This window comes from Pseudorasbora parva, chromosome 15, assembly GCF_024679245.1.
Source record: "Pseudorasbora parva isolate DD20220531a chromosome 15, ASM2467924v1, whole genome shotgun sequence".
NCBI classification, from domain to species: domain Eukaryota; kingdom Metazoa; phylum Chordata; class Actinopteri; order Cypriniformes; family Gobionidae; genus Pseudorasbora; species Pseudorasbora parva.
Genome location: NC_090186.1, coordinates 38,464,510 through 38,490,632, shown reverse-complemented (window position 1 = coordinate 38,490,632; position 26,123 = coordinate 38,464,510). Strand labels below are relative to the sequence as shown.

General features: G+C 38.6%; 1 protein-coding gene across 19 annotated transcripts in view; it reads right to left on the bottom strand.

Moving 5' to 3' along the window:
* afdna (afadin, adherens junction formation factor a) overlaps positions 1-25,555 on the bottom strand; it is a 137,606-nt gene extending 112,051 nt beyond the window's left edge. For 13 of the 19 annotated variants that reach the window (XM_067417993.1, XM_067417987.1, XM_067418005.1 and 10 more), the window contains exon 1: positions 25,195-25,554. In XM_067417993.1, the coding sequence (XP_067274094.1) occupies positions 25,195-25,296 (102 nt within the window). In that variant the 5' untranslated portion in view covers positions 25,297-25,554. Of the gene's footprint in view, positions 1-25,194 lie in introns of all 19 variants that reach the window. The other 6 variants (XM_067417985.1, XM_067417995.1, XM_067417986.1 and 3 more) reach the window with 1 other exon arrangement.
* Between the last annotated feature and the right edge of the window lie 568 nt (positions 25,556-26,123).

Here is a 26,123-nt window from a genome sequence, read left to right as displayed (position 1 = left end):
TATTTAGTCGGCCAGAGTGAAGATTTACTCACATTGTAGAGGGTTGTCATTTCAACAGACTTTGATTTGGGACCTCTACTAATTTTATTTATGAATACTATTTAGGACAGGTAGTATGTGAATCGGGATGCCCATGCGGAAGTCTTATTTATAATTCAGTTAGTGACTTTTAAGAAACAATCCTTTCAATTAATCATTCAAAAAGATACACAAGAGAAGTTAATGTTTGAATCAAGAACAAGCAGGTCTTCTGAGCCAATCCTTTCAATGAATCAGTCAAGAAGACTTAAGCAGAAGTTTACCATTTGAATCAATTAAAAAAAAAAATCAATTTAACATGCTAGAAGGTACCTTGTATCATTTACAGGGAATTTATTTCATGTAAAAGCAAACATGACCCAATCAACTGGAAACAAAATTGAAATCAAACTGAATAGAAATCACAATGTGTTAATCAAAACCGAATAGTGCAGACGTCCTTAAATTCATCTTAATAGCTTTGAGAGGCCAAAAGTTACCAACAAATTGTTTCGTTGTGGTCACGGCTGGTTAGGACACCGTTAAGGTGAAATCTTGAATGAGACGGTTAAACCAATTTAGACCCGATAAGACACTCAATCTATTTAAGGGTCTTATCTTCAAGTGGTGCTGATCTCCAACTGGGCATATAGCTCTGAAGAAATTCCAGCACAACAAAAAGATCTTTGCTTATCATTTAGAGATTAGCATAACATCTGCCACCTCTCGCAGAGAGCTCCGCTATCAGGACTCACTATCACTGAACTGAGACAATTTGCGAACTACACTAGCCAGAAGTTCTCTCTGTAGCAGATATTCGTGGCCTAATAAAGCAAAGATAAATCTGTCAGACGCCAAGGCTTTTCCAACCACGCCTCTCAACAGAGCTGGATTTACAGGTCTCCAGAATCAAAATATCAAACTCCTCATAACCAAAAACGCCTCCTTGGACATGACGACAATGTCTAGTCCTACTTCGCGAGGTTCATCTGAGGCAGATGTGGTTAACAAACCTAGACAGCTGGTGTGGTCCATTTGATGGGCCGCAGTGGACTTTTAAAAGAACAAAAACACATATATGAAGTCTATACACATGGTTCTGCTACAAGGGAAAGCGATGCCCCTCATCCTTCAACATTCTGACAAATGAAGCACAGCTCTGCCAGATATTCACTAGAGGAAAAGCCAGCCCATTTGCTGAGAGACCATTAACCACAGCAGCTTGTAATGCCATTAGCTCAGTGTGCTTTGTTAAACAAAGAGACATCCTCGCCCAGGTCATAGAAGACAGATTCACAGCTGTGCTGGACCACTGCCCCTGAGATGATTTGTTTTTGACAGAAAACAGGTTTCAGCTTAGGCTATCACTTGAGATGTCAGCATAACGATTATCAGTGGTGGTGCAACAGATCACTAAACTCATGGTTCAGATCATATTAAGGTTTGAGCCATGGATCGGATCAACTTTTGGATCAGCAAAAAAAGGTTCAGTAATAAATTCAATTTCGTATCATTAAAGGAAAATTTAAGTATTTTGATGCAACAGCAAAAAAAAAATATATATATAGCTTTTAATATATAAACATTATTAAAGACAAGTGAACAGTCAGTGATATTACAAGCATAGCAAAAAAAAAGAAAAAAGAAAAAGCAAAATAAAAAAAATCACAAATAAAGTAAGGTCTAACAGTATTTAGGTACAGAGATGTAATTATTGTAAAATAACACTATGTTCACTCACTGTATAAATCAAATATAGATTCATCTTTGTTTAAGGTGTTTTGTTTGACAGGTGTTAATGATACATTTTCACTGCATGATGGTTAAACTTATAAATTAACCCGCAAATCACACGAATGTCGTACTGTGGAGCATGGCCCAATGTTGCACCCCCTAATTGTCAGATATCATGTTAGACATCTGGACAAAACTGTCCTTAAAATTTAGAGAGTAACCAAAATCTATATTCATTCTTTGAATGGGTTATTCTATAAACCAACATGGTTATATTTGTTAAAAAAGCTAAACAAAATGTGACTTTAATCATTTTAATAAAACAATTTAAAATATTATAATAAAATAGTAGTGTATATTGTAGAACTATCTGTTCAAATCAAAAGTAATATAAATAAATAAATATTTTTCAAAGTAATCACACCAAGGCTGTATTTAAAAATACAGTAAACTAATATCGTAAAATACTGTTACAATTTAAAATAACTAATAGATTTAAATATAAACTTCTATTTACTTAAATGCAATTTTTGCATGTGATGGCAAAGCTGAAATATAAATTTTAATGCATCCATGCCCACACTCAAAAAAATGGTTCAGGCCCCTCATAGATACAGCACATTTAAATTATTTTCACTTTACTTAAACATATCTAATTTAGATACAATTTAATTTAATTGTGTTCAGTCAACATAATATATTTAAAACTGAAGTTTACCTAATTAATTTGTGTTAAAACTACATAAAATATTTGAGTTGGCATAGCTAACTGGGCAGTGGATCTGTAGTTCCCAGCATGCTTTGCAAAGGACTAAATTCTGAGAGTAAATTTAGGGATTAAAGTGTTAATTTATGGTTTTCTGTAAAGGGAAAGATGTTGTTAGTTAATGTTAGTGTTTAATGTTTAGTTATGTTAGACTCATAGAGGAGTTTCTGTAATGTTTTTGAGTTCTGTGGTTACCATTTTGCTGAAGAGAGGTGCCTGGGCTTAGTCTCTGGGCACTCGGTGATCTATACTAATGTTAGGCGTTACATCACCCTTTTCTTAAATTTTCATTATATACATTGTGTATGATGATGAAAGTATGACACGTTCAAAAAAGTAATGTTATAAGTATAAAAATATAACTTAAACTGTATTTGATAAAATTGAGTTTGACCAACTCAATTACATTGTCCAAAACTGAGTTTGACCAGCTCAATTACATTGTCCAAAACTGAGTTTGACCAGCTCAATTACATTGTCCAAAACTGAGTTTGACCAGCTCAACTACATTGTCCAAAACTGAGTTTGACCAACTCAATTACATTGTCCAAAATTGAGTTTGACCAGCTCAATTACATTGTCCAAAACTGAGTTTGACCAACTCAATTACATTGTCCAAAACTGAGTTTGACCAGCTCAATTACATTGTCCAAAACTGAGTTTGACCAACTCAATTACATTGTCCAAAATTGAGTTTGACCAGCTCAAAAAAAATTAGTGCAATAAAAGTATTAATTTCTTTCAACAAAAAAAGAAATGAGTGACCCTAGACTTTAAACAAGTTGTGTTCATCTACATTAAAAGAATTAAGTCGCAATGTGCTCTTCCTTATCTTTATATTCTTCCTCATCTTGACTTGTTTCAGATAGGTCCTGCCTTGTAATTTTGGGGTTTGAAGGTGATCTTTCATTGTAAAAAGCGTCTCAGATCTTATGGAAAAAAGCTGAACACGTTTAAGCCGAAGAAGAGCTTGCAGGGACCTGTACACCTGCCTACGCTCCCCAGCAGCCATTTGTGTTCAATGAGGTGATCAAAATACAGAGGGAAAAAGTGGACAATTTTCAGTGTTTGTGTCCCTTCACAGCATTAGCAGGCAGACACGGACCTCCACCTCGCTCTTTTTGCACCGGCTCTTTAAAATCGAGGTTGCAAAGTGTGAATTTCAAAAGGCACAAAGCAGACTTTGATCTCAGTCACTACAAAGTCAAAGAGGGATAGAAAAAAAGAAGAAAAAAAAAAAACCTTCACCAAATCATAGAGGTGTGTTTTAGACATTTTTCAATCAGTGCTTTTTCAAAGACAACCTCCTTAATACAACATAACATTTCATTTGCAGAGAGGAACCACATAAGACATTTCCAAGTAAAAATTCACATCCACTGTTAATAGTACCTTTATTCTGAAAGGATGATTAAATTGATCAAAGTAACAACAAACCCATTTATAAATGTTACAAAATAAAAAACAATTGGCTGATGTAAAGTTTTATAAATATGGATAATTTTCTTAAATGCATCGCTTCACTTCAGAAGGCATTGTTAACCCCCTGCAGTTGTATGCATTATTTTTAGGATGGCTGGATGGACTTTTTTTTAGGAGTTAAGGAACTAATAATAAAATGACAATGGCAACCAATTATAACATTTTGGAAAATATAACTGTTCGTCTGAAAGAAGAAAGTGATCTACACCTAGGATGGCTTGAGGGTGAGTAAATGTCAATGTCATTTTCATTTTTGGGTGAACTATCCCTTTAAATGTTTAAACGGAAATGACACAACCAACTCATCGACTAGACTGGAAGTTGTGTAGGCTTTTAAAATCCTCCCTCACCTTGCTCATCTTCCAAGTGGACATTTCTTTGAACCTGCCACAGGTGAAACCCAATGCAGCATCATCGATTAATCGACTAGTCAAATAGTCTCACACGTCACTAGTAGTTATGCAGAAGGCCCAACACTACTTGACCTGGCATGGAGTCTCTAGAGTAAAAAACAACAACAATTGTGAAGCCGATGACAGTTTTTCCTAATAAAGGGCCTGTTCCACATCAGTATCGGTAATGAATGCCAGATCCAGGTTGTCTTCTCTTGTGGATTCTTGTCCTGTCACACACACACCCCTCCCATTGCTGAGCGCTCAGTAGGAGTAGAACAGCTGAGCGAAAGAGTCTCCTTTCTGAGTAAATATTTGTTGAGGATGAACAATGCATGACTACATACAGAGAACTGTGTAAAATTATGTCAGAATCTTCCTCCAAGTGCACTTTACACTTATGAGAAACCCTAAAAACCAAACCTATAAATAACCCATGAATCAAAAGATAACAGTAGTAGTATAGGAAGACAATTTTTAATACTTCACTCATAAATGACCCTGCCGTTCAAAAACTCTTGAGTGTCTGTTGTGTTTACCCTTTCATTTTCATGCTTTGGTGAAGGAGTCACCTGATACGAAACCGAGCAGGGAGGTGTTATTTATTACCCCAACAACTGCAATGTCACAAATCAAGCACGGCAAATACTTAACTGCGATGACAGGTGCGTTAATAAACGAGGACCAAGGTAAGGCCACGGCATTACAGTCGAAGCATTGTAACCGGAGCGATCACGAGGGTGCCGCTCCATTTACTGTCTCCTGAGCTGGAGTAAATTACCTCGGTCCTGAAATCTTCCCACAAGGCCACTGGGCCTGATGAGAACTGCCCCCTCAGCTCAGACTGGCTGTAAATTGAGGGGAGGAAATAGTTCTGGGCAGTTAAATAAAATCCAGTGGTTAAGTGGCAGAAGATTTAAATGCTCTACCGATCACAGAGTGGAAGGGTTTTTTTTTCCCTTGACACTTGCAATTCAGCCATGAGTCATAGTAGGTTACAAGGATCTCTCCCATAAAACCCTTCAATCGTGGACACACCGTGTCATTACAGCTGAAAAAACACAAACCTGTGGTGCGACAGGACAAGGGATAATCAGACAAGAAAATGACACACTCCAGAATACAGCCATCATGAAATCGTGGACGTTACGTCATGTAAACGCAGCCATAAAACGAGGTGTAGCCGTCTCAATGGTTCTAACCTTTAAAGAAAAGGTCACATACACATCCTATTTATCTTAATGTCCTATATGAAAAAAATTATCTACTGCAAAAACAACACATCATCATATGCTCATTAATCATACTAATTAAAAGCTTAACTTTAAAAATAAAAAATTTGCTTTGTTTTGAGATGGACGTCACTTAAAGGGACGGGATACTTCGTAGACGAGAGAGGTAATAATAATAATAATTTGTTGGATTTATATAGCTCTTTGAGGCACTCAAAACAAAAAAAAAGTCTCTCCTCAAACCACCACCAATGTGCAGCACCACCTGGATGATGCGACGGCAGCCATATTGCGCCAGAACGCCCACCACACACCAGCAGATTGGTGGAGAGGAGACCAAGTGATGAAGCCAATCAGGAGAGGGGGATGATTAGGAGGCCATGATGGATAGGAGCCAATGGGCAAATTTGGCCAGGATTCCGGGGTTACACCCCTACTCTTTATCGAAAGACATCCTGGGATTTTTAATGACCACAGAGTGTCAGGACCTTGGTTTAACGTCTCATCTGAAGGATGGTGCTCTTCGTCAGTATAGTGTCCCCATCACTATACTGGGGTGTTAGGACCCACACAGACCACAGGGTGAGCCTCACTAACACCTCTACCAGCAGCTACCTAGTTTTCCCAGTCGGTCTCCCATTCAGGTACTGACCAGGCTCAACCCAGCTTAGCTTCTGTGGCAAACCAGTCTTGGGGTACAGGGTGATATATGTATACAAAGGTATGTATCAACTCGTTTTAGTTAAGGGACTAACATGGTTAAACATGAAAAAGCGGTGAAGTATCCCTTTAAAGTGATAAAAACTTGCAGATCAGTGAGTGAGTCCTATTCAGTGATGGATTCAGTGAGTTTCTTCAGGGAAGGGTTCATCTTTCTCCCCTGACATTCTATGACGCTCAAAGCGTTTCTAAGGATGCTGATTTTTAGAAGGAAGACTGAACAGGAACATGGTTTGTGTAACAGCAACACATTATTATCTGTTTGATAACAGTCAAGCAAAAGGCTAATACTAATAATTACTGTTGTGTGTCCGACGTTATATAGAGTGATACCATTGTGTAGCGTTTACTACAGTAACTTGAGTAAAAATTTAATGAGTGGGTCTCTGAGCTGGTTTGAGTGTGTGGAGGCAGGGCTCATTTTCATTTTCATAGTTCCACACATACTAAATAAAGCAGAGTTACCATCAAGCTATTTTAAGGGATTAACTCTTTTTTTCACAGGAAAATGTTTAAATATGACATTTTGATGATAAAAGATGAGTTAAGGGATGGATACAATTATTGACTACCTTAAAAGATGAAACTAATACTAGTTTTGAACAAACCCTTAAGGATCATGCGACACTGAAGACTGAAAGAATGATGCCGAAGATTCAGCTTTGCCATCACAGGAATTACATTATATATTATATTCAAATAGAAAAAAAGTTATTTTAAACTGTAATAATATTCTATAATATGACCGTTTTCTTTGTACTGTAATTTTGATCATATTTAAAAACAAATGCTTGGTGTACATAAAAGACTTCAAAAACATTTAAAAATGATCAACCCTTAACCTAAACTCATTTTGTTTCACACAAGAAAAAAGTTCAACTTGAATATTCCGTTTTTTGACAAGCCTATGGGACATGTGCAAACTCATAGGTTTGACAGATCCAAAACAATGTGTGGGTGTGTGTGTGCGCAAACAACAGTATCGGGTTCAACTAGTGACAAACACACACACACCAAGACCTCTAAATTATGCAACAGCACACAGTCCAATTACATCTGCCTTGAGCGGACTTGTACGGTAGGGAAACGATTTTTGCTGACGCATCCAATTATTCCTGATTAATTCACAATTCATGAGGAAAAAATGATTATTGCTCGGACCACATCCATATTTTCATTTCGAAGGCTTGCTTTAGCAATGTTAATAATCAGTATGTGACTAAAGAATGAAACTTTGCAAAGTGAAACTCTAGCCTTTTTAAACTTTCATCATGGCCACACACTGGGGCGATGAGCTACTCCTACAGTGAATGAACGCAATGACTAAAGAGGAGAAATTCAAACCACACAACCAGGGTGTGCCTGCCGTTCACTTTAAATAGTTTATAAACAAACAACACTGTTCATAAATGCATCTCAAAAACCAAAACCAATCCAACACCTCCTTCCTATGGTCCATGGAAGCCAGACTGCTCGTTCCATATGGAAGTGATTTTTTCAAACAGGATTTCCCCCAAGGTCCACGCCAAGCACAGCGCCACCCACCAAAAGCCAGACAGCGTACCGTCAGACACCGAGCCATCTGAGAGCCAACCGCATCCCCCGCACCAACAACCGCAAAACCACCCAGACGGACCGCAAACCTCATCCGTCTCTGCATCTGCAGCCCGAGACTGCTCACGTCACGCTTGTGACATCCATATGTGTGATTTCATATTGGACAGAGCAGGTTTCATGAACAGAAACAGATGAAGTGAAGACATCTGTGCAGGGAGGAGCTGCTTTTCATGTCGAAAGACACTCTCTGGGGTCAAAATCGCAGTCTAGTTCAGTAACCATCTGAGGGGCGGTGTTGTACTTGGAAATTCTCCCCTGCAGAGGTCATCTCCCATACATGCATTGTCTACTTGATACAATATTATTGCTCTCGGTAGGTAATGTCCCTCCCGGCTTGGGCCCCCGGGGGGGGTGGAGAGCTACAACGGAAAGGCCCGGACCACTGCCAAAACAAGCACTTGCTCCGCTCAGGTATGGCTGTTACACTGCAGAGGAAAAGATCTGCAGATTCCGGCTGGATTTAACACTTGAAAAATGTTAATGGACTACAACACACCCGTATGTATTTTCAATGGCATATTATAAACTTATGATAATACGCTATTACTTGAAAGAAGTAAATATACATTAATGAGCACATATTTTGAATGAACCAAGTGTTTTTAGCTAAAAATGAACTAAAAAGTTTATTACCTTTTAGCTTTAAAAACACACTAAAACAATTACACTAATGCATAATTTAAATCCAAAATTTTGTGATTATGGGTGTGTTTATACTTTTCATACTAATTTGGTTCACTTGATTCGGACAAAAAACTAACTATTTAGTCCCGGTCCGGTTATCGTAGACGTACACATTGGCATTTTAACACAGAACCTAAAAGCATAGAGATATGTTCACAACCTGCTTTTAGTATGTATATTTTGCGACAGAACTTACGACCTGGGCTAAATGCACTCGTTGTATGTGCGTAGCCTACATATGATGGTATTTATGATGGGCAACAGCGTGCAATATCTGAATGATTTTAATAGGCTACTTCAACATTGTCAAAAGTGTCCGTTTTAGGTCAACGCATATAGCAGAGAATAGACTGTCCACACAACTGTTACTTATGGGACATGATTGATGTTAAAAAGAGTTATTAAACACAATAATTTGCAAAAAACAACAACTTGCAGTCTCGCGCTGTCTGACACACACACCGAAAAGTGAACGACACTGCTGGTCACTTTAAGAAGTTGTAGCGATGCTTTCTTTTCACAGAAAGAATATGAAACAAATGGTTTAATTCTCAGATTTTAAATAATTTTTTTAAATATAATTTAAATAGATTTTACACACTAATTGCAATATCGTATATCACATTATTTAACAAGATATTGCATAATGCATATTTGCATTTTTCTTCAATATCGCACAGCCCTAATTATGATGAGAAAAATGAGTACATTATGTCCCGTTTTAGTTTTGTTTACAGGTCCACTTTGCATTCATAATTACTTCGAACCAAGTTTCCTTCGAGTTTGCTTGGAGGCTGACTGAGACCCATCTTTTGTTGCACACCAGGGTTCAGACCGCAGCATTCACACTTATTCAAATGAACTGCATTAACAGAGCAATCACACCAGAGTTTGTTTTAATTGAACGCCCCCTAAATATCAACATGACAATAAAATAAGCATAATATTTCACTGTAAACTAAAAATGGATTATAAAAAAAAAAAAAAAAAACTAATAATAATAATCGGGCATATGTGGAGCAGAATTTACTGCAAAGCGAGAAGCTCTGAGGCAGTGAAATCATGACTGGATCATGAGCTGCCTGAGTTTAAAAGAAACACATCATTTTGTTTAATCAGGCAGCCATGTATATAGTTGTCACTGGAAACTTCGACAAAAAAACTAAAAATTTGTACATTTTTCCTCAGTGACATTCTAAATTCATTTAGGAGCCAAAACGAGTAGATTCGGGAAACAGAACATCCTCTCAGAGCCCTGTGGTTCCTCCACGCTAGTCTGGAGCATCAGTCATTAGGCATTTCCTGCGCTGTGATTTAGCTGAGCACTTTTAGACAGCGAGTAGCTGACAGGGCCGTCCCCATTCTCCGTCCCATGAGAGCGGGAGGCCTTTCTGCTGTGGTTGAACTCTCATTCCAGTGTTATCTTAAGGCCAGCACACACACACTCACAGGATGGCTGTGCTTATCTCCTCTGTCCAACACAAACAGAGAGCTGATGCTGTGGTCATTTTCCCTCAACCCCTCTCAGCAGCCAAGCTCGGCCCCCATAATTCAACAGAGATTACGAGCACGAGTTCCAAGCACGGGTTTTTTTTTTTACCCATATGCAGACTGAATCCTGTAGAATACAGCTAAATAGATTTTAACACAATAAATGCATTAAACAGAGCAATACTACAAACGTATTCTTAGAGAAAAAGCATCCTTAAATTAGGCAATACATTTAATAAAATACTGAATATTTCATATACATCTGCAACCTAATGCAAAGACACAATTCTAGAATATTAATGTAAAAATATTCTCATGCACAAAACTTCAAAACTCAAGTGTTTTGCTTTAGTCTTAGTAAATACACCCATCTGAACGAGGTCAAATATTATCATCCTAAATTGCACCACAATGGCCATTTTCAGTGCAACACGCATTACAACAACAATGATATCAGCCGGTATGATATGGCCCGATTGTGTTCTGAGAAATCACAATTTGCACTCCAAAGCGCTGAAGTACTAATGCAGCCCCTGCGTCGTACCATGAACCTTTCAACGAGCTGTAATGATGTCATCGCCACACATTTTATGATGCAACATTCCTCAGTCCAACCAAATGTAAAGCTCTATTGTGCTGAGCTATGGACAGGAACACTATACCTCACAGTACGGGGAGCGCGAATGAACCAACACAATGGCTAGTGAATGCAGACCCTATTTCAACCAAGCGTGGATGTTTAAACTAAACAAGTTTGACCTACGACTGGAACTAATGATTATTTTTCTGTATAATTGAATAATCAAATATTTTTTTCTGGTTCATCTATTGTCCATTTACTGAATAGTCTATTAATCCTTTGGTTAAATTACCAATACATAATAACTAACTAATCTATGTATAACCTTTTACCTAATGAATAAAAAAATAAGGTTTATTATGCAGTGTAGGCCTAATTAGAAAAGGCGTTCACTAGACATTGGTAAAAAACTATTGATATCTATTTTTTACGAACCAATATCGATTCTTAAATCCCAAGAATCAATTTTGTGTAAACGCAGCCCTATTAAACCCTAAATATGGGACTGACAACCGTATTAGTGCTGTGTTAAAATGTCATAATAACAGTCCAAATACTACCATCTGAAACCCGATCTTACAGCAATATTTTGCTAAATCGTAAGTATATAATGAGTTGCCAAATTCATATAAATTCATACGAAAGACCTACCTCAAACCCCGCACCTAAACCTACCAATCACTGGGGTTTAGGCAAAACGTACAAATTCGTACGTGTAAGGTCGTACAAATTCGTACGAATTAGCCATCTTGTAAAATACATACGAATTGCTCCTGAGATAGTGTTGGCTGTCTCATGTTGAGATAGTAGAGCCCCAGGCTGGGATGTTCCCTTTTCAGATGCTCCGGCGTAGAAGTTGTGCTGCTGTTTCAATCAACGCATTCCCCAGAAATCGACTAATTTACATAAATCGAGTCAAATTCCAGCCCTAGTTTGACCACACAGAAAATAAAACTGGCCCTGTTTGTCACTGAACGAGTTGAAAGTGTTGAACCTTCCAGAACAATGAAAATGGACCAATGTGTGCCTCAAACATTTCCATTTGCTTAGTTTTTCTTAATTATGAGAGAAAAAGGCTTATTTCATCAACCTACTTATTTGACATTATGGCTAATCCCACCAACATTACATTTTACCTTAATTAAATTTTAATCTGTATAAAAAGATCTCCATCAAGGACATGGCAGCACAGTAAGCACACAATATTATAAAATTATATATTGCGAATGCGATGTGGATTAAACTGGTAACACCACCTGTTTATTTGTCTTTTTTTATATGGTTATTTTAAAATATATAATATTATACTTCCTATAACTGTTAACATTGTTTTTTGGTATGCAGTAAACTAGAACAGGCCTCATAAGTGGTCAAGAGAACTTGGACAAGGCGTTCCAGCCTGCTCGCCAAATGAAAGAGTGTTTCGCGCTCATGGGAGGACACATGCGTAGTGCAACAACAAAAGATGCATTCCAAAATGTGCAATACGCCGCAAAATATTTGGCTAAGCTTTGAGGAACATTTGGACTTAAGAAACAGACTTCAGAAGGGTGTGATGGGTCAAATTTCTCAACTCCAAGCACTCAAAACAATACTCTCATCATTTGAGGGGAAAAAAAGTTATTATTAAAGCCTAAATTTAGGATATTCAGTGAGTCTGGGGAATATAAAAAAGAAGAGAATTAACTGAAATGAACAATTCTGTCTGTGGTTGTAAACTGATGAGAAAGCATGCTGGAAAGAACAGTACAAACAGACAAGTCAACAACTCTGAAAAGCCGTCTGATCCTGTGAGGTCACCTATGTGTGACACACGCACACACAAGGCTAGCGGGACCGCGCACAAAGGGTGTTTGTTGGAAGGAATGATGGCCAATCAGGTCAGCCCTAGAGCGGCCACTGACTGACCATCGGGGCCTCCCGGGAGATTAATGGAGACTGACAGGCCATGGCCAGGGCTGGGATCAGACCTCCCATTCACAGGACATCTATCGCGTCTAACGACAGCCATTCAGCACTGTGACAATAAGCCGTTTGTGTGCACAAACCACAGAACCACCTCGCAAAAATAACAGGATCAAAGCCACTGGGTGGATGAAGGAAATCTAGGTGCCTTGATCTTGGACTTTGTGGATAGGTGTTGCATTATATGCATCAAACACTATAAATACAACATACTGCCTCTGAATTGCTACTATTAGTCCATTTTATATGCAAAAGGATATGCAAGGCCCTAATTCGTGTTTTAAACATTTAAAAATATTTTTAAAAAATTGGGCCTGAAATTTGTGAGATCAACTAAACACTGCCGGCGAAAGCGTCAAAATTCCTTCTGGCTTCCCTGCCAACAGCACTGTAGAGAAGATTCGTGGACAGACGACCTGAGGTATCGAATGCTTGGTCTTTTTTTACACTATTTAAAGGGGCCGCAAAGCAAACAAGCATGTTGATCGGTATTTGTGCAGATTGACCACAAGAAGGGTTTATGCGTTTTTTTTTGTTTTTTTTAAATCATCGATTAAAAAAGGACGCCATTATAGAAACATGTTTATTATAGACATAAACCAATTAAATGTCATTTTTGTAGTGTAGGGGTGACCCCGAATAGTCGACGCATTGATATGCGGAGCCGGATTCGACCACCGATCTCACAGTCGAATCTTCTCGGGTTTTATGAACCTTTAAAATTCAAACACGTTTTCATTTTATATTACATTTATAATACATTTCCCTCAAATCGTCAATGTACATACTGATTTCACCCTGTTCTACAAGATACACCCACCGTGCAGCTCTTCTGTCAGAAGTCAATTCAATATTGAGCTTACGTGTATATAATGTTCGCATCCGGTGTGAGATCCTGAGACGCGGCGCTGAGCTTCGCGTCCGGTGTGAGATCCTGAGACTCGGCGCTGAGCTTCGCGTCCGGTGTGAGATCCTGAGACTCGGGGCTGAGCTTTACGTCCAGTGCGAGATCCCGAGACGCTGAGCTTCGCGTCCGGTGTGAGATCCTGAGACTTGGCGCTGAGCTTCACGTCCGGTGTGAGATCCTGAGACTCGGCGCTGAGCTTCGCATCTGGTGTGAGATCCTGAGACTCGGCGCTGAGCTTCGCGTCCGGTGTGAGATCCTGAGACTCGGGGCTGAGCTTCGCGTCCGGTGTGAGATCCTGAGACTCGGGGCTGAGCTTCGCGTCCGGTGTGAGATCCTGAGACTCGGCGCTGAGCTTCGCGTCCGGTGTGAGATCCTGAGACTCTGCGCTGAGCTTCGCGTCCGGTGTGAGATCCTGAGACCCGGGGCTGAGCTTCGCGTCCGGTGTGAGATCCTGAGACTCGGGGCTGAACTTCGCGTCTGGTGTGAGATCCTGAGACTCGACGCTGAGCTTCGCGTCCGGTGTGAGATCCTGAGACGCGGTGCTGAGCTTCGCGTCCGGTGTGAGATCCTGAGATGTGGCGCTTAGCTTCGCGTCCGGTGTGAGATCCTGAGACGCGACGCTGAGCTTTGCTTCCGGTGTGAGATCCTAAGACGCGGCGCTGAGCTTTGCTTCCGGTGTGAGATCCTAAGACGCGGCGCTGAGCTTCTCGTCCGGTGTGCGACCCCCTTTAGGCATAATCGGCTTAAGAACGTGCATGTAAACGCACTCAAAGTGTTCTTTTCCTCTCTAGGCAGGTATTCTTTTTCAAGGGTTAGGTTTATTTATCAAAATGTTATTTTATATATTTGTGTGATGTTCTGTATTTCGATCACGGCTTTAAAATGGTATTAGAAAACGTTTTACGAATGTTTATCCACCACATTACCTTTTATTTAAACCTAAATAAGAAAGCCATTGTGAGTTTGTCTGTCAGCTGGTAGGCAGTTTTGGTGGCTTTATTAAAAGTTGTTCCTGTGTGCTGAGTGTAAAGGAAAATAAAAATAGTTTTACCCTCCTGCTGACTAGTGTTGTGCCCCTCCCAACCCATTCACACACACTTGTACATTCCAATTGGTTGCCGGCCGATCATAGCACATTGCCATAAAGTTGACTTAATTTCAACTCTCCTCAATGCCCAAATCGTCCAAGATGCGCAGCACCACTGCTTGCCAGAGGGACTTCCGAATGAATGACTTCCTGTCACTTTGACGCTCTCGCCGCTGGCTGTGTGAACGCATGGTAATGAATACCATAGCTATGTTTCCATCCACCCAAAAAAGAATTTTAAAAAAACATGCTGGATGGAAACAACAAAATGTGCATAAATTCTAAAAATGCCCATGCAAAAAACTTGTGCGCTCAATTGAGGCGGATAATTTTGGATGGAAACACATTTACCGAAGACTGAAGTCAACTCACAAGGATGTGATTGGATAACTGGGCTAACCAGTGGACCAAATGACCCTTTTCAAATTTCCAGGTTTCTCAGAAGCAGAAGTCGCCATAGTTAGGTAAACTATTAGCGGTAAATGGAATAATAAATATATTTAATTCATTATTCCATTTACCGCTAATAGTTTACCTAACTATGGCGGTTTCAAAAACTCAAAACTCTACAATTGTGTAGAATCAAAAACTCTACAATTGTGCTCACAACTTTCAAAAAGAAGGGGGAAAATAGAAAGAGACTGATAATGGCAGTCACTCAGAAGAGAGAAAAATATACATTTTAGCATCACCCCCACAGAAACACCCTCACAGCAGTGTCAACTATTTTTTGTAATTTGATGAAAATATAAAAAACTTGCAGGATTTTTGATGCTTATGACCATTAAAAGTTTAAAACGCATCACCCCGGTCTGTGAAAAGGGACCATTTCATTGCACAGCATCTCAAATGCTGGTTTGATCATTCTGAAATGCCTGAGCCAAATTCTGTCATCAAATTGGTTGGGTATAATTGCCTCCCAGAAGTATCTCACACCACTGCGTTTCCAAACACCAGGTATCTGCTTCTGAACTCCAGATAACTTGACAGCATTTATCGCGTTTCATCTGCGTGCCCAGAGGCGCAAGTAATTTATGATGTATGAATAAACAGCCACTGTTACACACAGAGATATTTTGTGCTAATTTCCCAGGATAATTGTGTACTCTTGAACGCATGGGATGGAACTGGTGCTTTATTTGCTAAGGTTTTCTTTATGCAATATCCCAATTTTGCCAATTTGGATGGAAACATAGCTAATACAATCGAACAGTAAGTTGAAAACGCATTCTTAAAAAGCATTTCACAGTTAAAGCAAGTGTATGTAAGATTGTGGCCAAAACTGGTACTGCGATCACTTTCAAATGACTGTAGAGCGGTGTATCCCCTCTCCCTCTCCCTCTCCCCCCTGGCTTGAGGTTGCCAGACAGGCTGCAGTATCGAGCAGGAGCGTTTGTAGCTGCAGCTGTGGTAACTTGAGCAGATCTGGCAACCCGGATGCCCAAACACTACTGACTTCGTGATTGGTCGATAGGTGGAGGGCGGAGCTTCAGGCCAAAACATGAACATGAACATCAGTTGAGGGCTGCAACAACAACTTTTAAATGACAATATCCTGGCCGGACTACTTTTGTCAGTGATTTAAGTTATTTGAAATTAACATGCATTTTTAATGTCTAGTGACATAGCAGGAAAAACAGGAAAAACAAAGCAGTTAAATTTGGCTATTATCATTACATTTTGAAAACAAACATGACATCATTTTGATCTACAAGCGAAATTTGTCGTTGAACACCACATTAAAATATTATTTTATTAATATCATAAAATATTTTATTTTATTTTATTAATAAAATAAAATTATTAAATTAACCATGAAGAAAACATCTTAAAAGCAGTGAAAAATTAAAGAGTGCTCATTTATTAATCAATTATCAAACTAGTTGCAGCCCTACTTTGTAAAGTTGACAGCAACTCTTATTCTCTGTTGACAACCTCTCATGATGAACTTGCACAACAGAGCCGATTGGCTGTTTTCAGAGCTCTCCTGCAGGAGGGAGGGTGAGGCACATGTGTGTGCGAGAGGAATGCAGTCGCTCTACGAGGAGGAAAAGCATGAGAGTGGAATACAATGATTCCGATAGGAACCCCACCCTCTGCACCACGTGAGGCCACTTGTTATGATTCAACACGCAGCCTTCGCACAGGAGCTCAGTCAACGGCTGCAGGTTAGAGAAAAACACCAGACACAAAGTTCAACAAACCTACAGAACTTCACCAAATCACCAAGATTTAGAAACCTTCATTTCTTCAAACATTATTCTGAATAATAAATGAACACCAAATGGCTTTAGAATGGATCAGGACTCCCAGTAAATCTGGGAAATTGCTAAACATGGATATTTTAACAACCTCATGAAACCATGTAGCTTTTAGTCCATGTTTGTTAGCTTTGAGCCTAATAATACTACACTGTAAAAAATTATTTAGAAAAAAAATTACCTGGTTACCTTATAACTGAGTTCATTGAAATTAAAATTTTGAGTTAATACAATGAACATTTTTTGAGATTTGACAACCTTTATTAAAATATTATTAAAAGATTTTGTAGGCATATTGGGTAATTGTGTGTTTTATTTCTGATGACGCAGGGAAACATGCCAAATAGTGCTATTTTCATGATTTATCAAATTTTTTATGTGGTTCAGATACAATAATATTTTGAGTTTCTATTTATTAAGCAAATTTCCTTCATTGTATCAACTCAAATTTTTAATTTCAATAAACTCAAAATTGTAAGGCAACCAGGTTACTTACTTTTTTAAGTTAAACCAAAAAAAAAAAAAAAAAAAATGTACAGTGTAGTGAATTCCTATAAGTTGACAAAGCAACAACTCTATATTAATCTTCTTCTAGCGAAATGGACCACAAAATATTAAAACACATTTTAATGTTTTATTTCCTTTCCCATTCATCAATTGTTTGCAAAGGAAGTTGATAGAATTTACGCATTTTAAAAGCATCTTCAGTTGTCAAATGTGATTTTTGTCAGGATGTAATTTAAACAATGCTATTGGCAATTTTAAACAAAACGTCTCACCCTTACTTTCCTGTTTTAAAGGAAATACACCAACATGGGGGCAAAAATGGCTCTAACCATTTAATGGGAGTTTGTGTGTTGAGATGAGAGACGGTTCGAGACGAAAATAAAAGATGGAAAAAGCACAGATATTCTTGACGATGTACCCAAAAGTGCATTATAATCCCCTCAGATTAGGGAACCGTGGATTAGGATTTTTAAATTACTGCTCAGGGAAACCTCAGAGTTTTATACCTACACAATTACAGTGCAGACCGCAGTACATTTCTCACTAAAAAAAGGAAATGCAGGCTCAGATTGTGCACATTTACAGGCATGAAAATTACCATGGAGATGATTTCCCAGAGAGCCAGTGTTGAGGTGACATGCCTCAATTTCTAACACTACATTTTCATACCTTTTAGTTTGCACACCTCATTAAACACAAAGACTTGAGTCTCCGATGCCCTGAAAAATCAGAATTAAAGTACATTATATCACATATTACAAATCCACTAGTAAGCAGCACTGTGTCCTAATGCAGAGCTTGTTCTGTAAAGAGGTCACATCTAATGTTCTCTAACAGCACTGAGTGTAAAAATACACAAGATGAAGGTTTGTACACAAGAACAAGATTTTGCTTATAAATGCAACACAGCCACTGCCTCTAGGAGTTATTTATCAGCAATTGTGCATAAAAACTACATTATACAAACATGCAGAGACTTAAAAACATAATATCAGTTCTAAAGCAAGTGCAAATAGTAACCACGTTAACACTGGTATTATATATTAAATACATTACATCAAAATGCTTCAACCATGAGGAAGCAAGAGAGAGCGAGTCAGAATACGCAAATATTTTCCCATGTCCACAAGTGACACTGAACTATCACCTGCTGGGAACGGCCAATCAGGTTAAGCGCAGATACTACCCTGGGAAAACCTGATTTTATTACAGTTTCACGTCACCTTTACCCTGAGCCACACATTCTTAGCAAAATATGCTGAGTGTATCACAGAACTCTTTAAAAAGGTATAACCACTACACGTTTCCAATTATGATGCACAGAGATTTTCACGGTTCTCTGTACCAATTTCGGCACCAGTGCAAAAACTGTTAAATTAAGATTTTTAAGTCCCGTTTCGTCTCATCTGTTGGTTATCACTGTTAATTATCTCACTCTCATAAAAAAGGTACAGTGCTGTCAATAGGGCGGTACCTTATGGTACAAAAGTAAAAAGGTACATCTTTGTTGTACATATTAGTACCTTAGAAGGTACATATCAGTATGAGTGCGTATTAGTACCTTAAAGATACATATTAGTATATTTTCGGTTTTGTACCTTAGGGTACCGCCCAGTGACAGCAATACCTTTTTTCTGACAGTGAATAGCGCATTTAAATATGGTTGTTAATCCAGAAACTGCAGTGTCCTTAGCAGCATGAATTCCAAGATTTTTAAACATTTAAGCACTTACATCGCAAGGCAAACTGCACCTTATCTCTGTGTTTTTTGCAAATCAGAAGCTGTTCTTTGAAATTCAGAGTTCGGTCGATCATTAAAAGTCAATTTAACAAAAAGCCAAACATTTCTATTTTGTAAAATTTTGGATTGAATCCCCCAACCACCCACACAATAAAAAAAAATCTCTGGCTCAGCGCCAGCCAAACAACGGATTAGGGATGCACCGAAATGAAATTCTTGGCTGAAGCTGAATAATAATGAAATGCTTGGCCGAAGGCCGAATACCGAACGTGGTGTTTCGCATTTTTTCCATTTATTTGGCAATTTTTTTACCATTACAATAATTAAATAGTAAAAATGTGCTTTTTACTATTTTGTGTTGCTTTTCAAAGAAATAAATCAAATAACAAAAATACAATTTCAAATAATATTTATTTAACACTGAACATTTTTTAACATTCCAGCAGATATTAACAAGCTAAGCACAACATAAAATAAATAATTAGTCAAATAAAAAATATTTTTTTATTTGGCCATCTTTGAAGCCCCCCTTCTTGAATAGCCTATGTTAGGCCTATAACTGACTGCTGAAAGAATGTAACTCTGTATGTCTACAACAACAAATGTGCATTGAATAGTGCAAAAAATGTGGATGAACCCACAACAAATAAATAACTGTCCTAGACATAAGCCTACTTAGCCTACTACTTCAGGAAAAGTGGCAGGTTCTTTTTTAAGAAAAGTAGCTTCTCTGCTTTCTCACATGAAAGTCGGTTCCTCTTCTCATCGATGACATGAGATGCAGTGATACTACAGTGCTTCCACACTGTTTGCTGCATAAAGCACGCGCCTCTCACTCTACGTGGGTTACTTTTTGATCGCGTCATTAAAAACGTCAAAGTATTCTGCCTTTTTCCTTTTTCGGCCGAATGCCGAAAGTGCTTTTTTTGGCTATTTTCGGCTGAATAATTTGGTTGCCGAACATTCGGTGCATCCCTACAACGGATGCAGATTGAAATTTAACAGTTGATAACGTGACTCACTGAATGTTCTAATCACACTAGTGTGATTGTACGCTTTAAATTATGAATTATCCAATTAGACATTTTCTTTTGGTAGCTGCATCCAAATCCATGGTTCAAATCTGAGGGGGCCCACGCACGTTTTACACACAAGCTCTCACTGAACTACGTCCGTTACACTAACCCCCATAAACCTCACCCTCATCCGGCTCATGGCTCCAAATGTAACCGGTCCTACTCGACCCGCTCCGAGCGGGATTTGAACCGGGGTCTCTGGTGTAGGAGGTGGGTGTGCTTTAGGGCTGGGACAACGCGTCGATGTCATCGATGACGTCGACGCAAAAAATACGTCGACGCAAAATATGCGCGTCGATTCGTCAGACCCAAAATAAAGATGGTGGCGCCGGAGAGTAGTAGCAACCATCGATATACATAATAAAGTATATTATGTAATTAAGTATATTATTTATTATGTATATCTATGGTAGCAACACGAGTGGCTCCTCAGACTTTCAGAAGTGCAAGCCTTGCGGGTTGGCGCGCGGCGCGCACGGAGCAAGCGCTCTTATACACAGGTGCGCATGCACGCGTTTTGTTGTCACGGCTACATAAACAAATTTCTGCACACAGGAAGACAGATGTTTAAATTAAGTTACGGTACCGACATCCAGTTATGGTGTCCCGCCTTTGTTTTACTGTCTATTAAAGTCTGCCGCGTTTAAGTTACGGTGTAGCCTGTGTACTGTCATAGCCTACATGTTTTCATAATGCAGAATATTCACTCAGCGCGCTGTCAGGCAGTCTGGGGCTGCCCACTGCACGAGTGTGTGCACTCGAATGCCGTGACAGCGTGAGCTCACGCATACAATCAGTAGTAACAGTTCGCAATTATATCCATATATCCTTGCTTTTCTTGTAAACCCGATAAAATCCATGGCAATGAATGTCATCGGGGATGTTTAATCCACAAGCATTCTGAGAATTATTCCTACTTGTCGTTCACATCAATCTAAAAGTTGTCCTTTTAGGCTATAGGCGATTTTCATTCAAAGATGTAAACGTAATTAAGCTATGTAGCCTATTGTATCAATTTTTTGCTAGATAAAAACATTAAAAACATATTGCAATAAATAATTTCTCTGTTTAGCGTATGAATGGGCAATCCGATCCAGTCAGCGCTGTCATTAGAGTGTGATAGCCAAACTTAACCCTTGATTAACCAGCGGCACTATTTGCTATTTATCTTATTACAATCACATGCATTTTTACATGATTTGTTATTTGTTCTATTTTTTATATCTTTGCATTATATATGCAAATGTTTACTCATTAGAAATAATCTTATCTTGTTCATATAATTCAGTGTCACCTATCAACCAGTAAGTTTTGCTGCACAGCAATGAAGATACTCTTTACAAGACGTATTGTGTCCTTAATAATGGCATCAGAATGCAGCCAAAGCACATGATGGTAATAAGAAGATGGCTATAATTAATTGTAAATCATCCAAAATAAATGCCATGATCATTACATTTTATACAGGTGTTACTATATTGATTTTGTAAAAGTTGATCAGCAACCAAATATTGATAATATGGAAGTTACTGCCTTTTGCCTTGGCATGACTCCACATTTTTTGCAGACAATACAAAGGCAGAGTGCCGTAACTTCAAAATAGGTGTGTGTGTGTGTGTGTGTGTGTGTGTGTGTGTGTGTGTGTGTGTGTGTGTGTGTGTGTGTGTGTGTGTGTGTGTGTGTGTGTGTGTGTGTGTGTGTGTGTGTGTGTGTGTGTGTGTGTGTGTGTGTGTATTGTTATGATTTTATTGAATGCATTGTTCTTGTATAGCCTTTTACTTTGGAATTTTAAGAGCAATAAACATATATTGCAATGTTAAGGAATTAGTTTTTTTCATTCAGATAATTAAATCAACATGTATAAATTGCTATTAGGCAATTAATGGGGAGATAATCGGTAATCGAATCGAATCGTAACCGAATCGGACAGGGAAAATTAATCGTTAGATTAATCGATGCATCGAAAAAATAATCGCTAGATTAATCGTTTAAAAAATAATCGTTTATCCCAGCCCTAGTGTGCTTACACTTTACATGCACAGCTACTGGACTACATCCTTTACACAAGACTCTTGATTTATTTAATGCTGCTTAAAAAACTAGAAATCTAAAGCTAGAGACATGAATCGCAACATTCTGTTCATTTATGTTATGTAGTGTGTCTAAATTTAGCAGGGAACCCTATATGACAGTAAATATCAATTTAAAATATTAGTCAGTCAAACCAATTATCTCTAGCAAACAATCTTAGTTCGCTTCGCTAGCTAATCATTTCCATAATCTTCTTTTGCCTTTTCAGCCATGGAATGGGCACCCAGCACTTGCCAAAGCGGATGTCACAGAGCCAATCTTAGCGAGTGTGAGACACATGGGAATGGAATCACAAGGCTTCAGTAGGGTGGGGACTGTGAGGGCCATGGACATGACAAAGATACAAATACAGGAAATGATGGCATGCATCATTTTGTGACTCCATTCTTTAAAAAAAAAAAAAAAAATAGCGCTGATGGGGTGAAAAGCTTAGTTTTTGTATTTTGGAATCAAATTAGGTTCATTAAAACATTAAATTGCCTTATTGCAAACAATTGCCTTATGCATCTTTTCTTAAAGCCAAATGATCTTATGAAAGATTATTTTAAAAAAGTGTCATCTTTTAATCATCTTATCTTGTAACTTTTTAATTATCATATAAAAAGCGATGTTATTTAATCACTTAGTAGGTGCTTCATCCCAAGCAAATTACAAACGAACAACATCGCATGCTATTTAATAATACTGGGTGTGGGGGGGAGGGATGAAGGAAGCAAGAATACTTCATAAAGACTATTCACACTCAAACACAAAAAGTTGTGCATAGCAGGAAGATGCCACATGTAAAACCATCCCTACTCCCAGAAAACCAAACTGATAAATTATGCATGCAATAAATGACTAAGCTAAACACACTTGCTTATTTATTTAATCTATAACAAGGCACTTTCTGTCTGCCCAGAATCTCCAAATATGATCTGTTAACACAGGGCCATCCCAAATGACTGTGATATTAAAACTGACAATGAAAGAACAACAGAGTCCATCTGAGCCGTACACAGGATAAAGGCCCAAAACAAATACTTACATGAATGCAAATGCAGGCAATTAAGCTCATTCTCTTTAAAACCTTTAAACTCTCTCTTTAAAACTCACTTTAAAACAAGCATATAATGACAAAATGCATATTTTCAAGCATGCACCTATTGTGCTGAGCTAATATGCTTAAAAATGAGGTGATGTTAAGAGACTGATCTTTAGAAACTGTCCGTTTTGAATGTCTGGTCTACTGATTTATGACATCATTTGTGTCTCCGAAAATATACAGTAGCAGCAGCACCCTTCAATTAAACCGCTACACATCCTTCAGTAAACAACAGTGTTTCACAGGTAAAGTAGCCTACTTATTTAATGGGTTGTTTACATTAATTACTCCTCCTTACATAACTCTCTCAAGTGAGAAATGCAAAGCATTTTAAACTCAACATCTCTAGTCACAACCCAAAATAAAAAGATAACATAAATAGCCCATGCAACAATAGAGATTTTGCAATCTCATTTGTTGCATGGGCTATTTATCTTTTTATTAGCAGAACTAATAATTATCAGAAAATGTGTATTATAAACTCAAGTACATATTGATAAATGCAATATTTCCATTATATTTAAGATTAATGACTAGATATCTGCACATTGGCCATACATCCGTATGACCGTAAAACAATAATAATATTAGGCGATTTAGTTATTATACAGTGCTCCAGTGAATAAAATGTGACAATAGAAGCAAGCTTGCAAATCGGCTGTCACAATTGGTTGGAGGACTAGACGATTACGTCATCATTTGCTCTTCACCACTCCTGCTGATCTTCGAGGAGTTTGAGCTGTTATGCATCTAATCACCCTTTACCGACCAAAACAAACCTAATCTAGGCTTTTATTATGTCACATCAGCAGGTGCTCCGGGGGGTCAATATCACTTATGCATGAATAATCTTTCGGGCCAAAGAATATTCTCAGAGCCTATGGGGGTTTCCAGTAAACCAGCAGGAGAGACCCCCGACCTGATGCTTTACCCCAACCCCCTTCATTCATTGCATTCATGCACTGCCCGCCTAAAAACACTAATTCCCTACCAAAACTGGCTTGCAATCCAATGCATCTGCAGGTGCCAAAGTACATGCATGTGCAAAAGAAAACCAATACGTCTTAATCACCCCATTGATCGAGCGATCGTTTGCATCTAAAACACGCTGATCTCATGTTTAAGCAAAAATGGTCACGCACTATCATGCACAAGAGTGACACCATGAATGACATTCAGTGAGCTTGCGTTTTAAATATCCGAAAATCTATACTGAGCAAAATAAATGCACAACCATCGCTACATTATGACTAGTTTCTGACCGCTATGTTGACCCACGACACCCTTAAACAAAACATATTCACGTAGCATCTACAGCGTCATATAACATCATCCAGCACTACTATACAGCTGGTCTGATCGAATCTGACAGTTTTGCATGCAGCTCTGCTACAAACTGCAAGCACCAATTTTATCCCGGTAAATGACCGGCTCGTGCACACGAAAAAGGCCAATGCAATGTTAAACAGCAACAGGGACCAAGCTAAAAGTGCCAAATGCCTATAATTCATACCAGACTGTTTGTGCTTTACTTCACCTTTAAAATAGGAATAACCTATCATTAACTGACTCAAACATACATGAAATAAGTCATAATAAATCTGCTATCGCGACTTATTTGTTCCAGAGCCACTTAGCCATTAAAACAAATGATAATCAATGACAGATCAAGAGCACGTTTCTTCACTATAACAATCTCGCGGCACGGACAGCCAGGAGCTCGTGCGGCCTGTGCTCGCTCGCGGCTCCGCGGACTCACCTCAGTCGGTTGGCTGATCTCGAACAGGTCGAGCCGGTTGGCGTTCCAGTGGTTGATGATGTCGGCGAGTTTCCGCCGCTCCTCCTCTCGGCTCCCCGACATTCTCAAATCCCGACTAATTCTAGTCAAGCCGGAGAGAGAAACAATCAGCCTTTTTCCTCGCTGCTTCGGTTTTATCCACTCAAACGGGCTTCTAATCCGACGACCCGAGATAAAAGTAAATGTGTTAAACCCAGAATCTGGGTTTTCAAACGCGGTTTCTGTGGTGAGTGTCGCTCTTTCCCGCAGTCGCCGGTTAATGCACCTCAGCTCTATCGTCAACCGCTTCTACTGTTTCCGCGTTCCCAGTTCTCGTTTGTCTTATCGCGCTCCGTGCGCGCTCCCTATGGCAAAGCGGTGGGACTGACTGGAGCTGTGCGCGCGCCCCCTATATTCCACACAAAATTCACAAAAGACGCTGACGGTTACGCGCACAGAAACAAATAATAAAAGAAACATCTCGTGTCAGGCAATCACTGCTCTCTCCATTCAAAATAGGCCTACTTTATTGTGTAGGTGAACATACATACATACATACATACATACATACATACATACATACATACATACATACATACATACATACATACATACATACATACATACATACATACATACATACATACATACATACATACATACATACATACATACATACATACATACATACATACATACATACATACATACATACATACATACATACATACATACATACATACATACATACATACATGATAGATAGATAGATAGATAGATAGATAGATAGATAGATAGATAGATAGATAGATAGATAGATAGATAGATAGATAGATAGATAGATAGATAGATAGATAGATAGATAGATAGATAGATAGATAGATAGATAGATAGATAGATAGATAGATAGA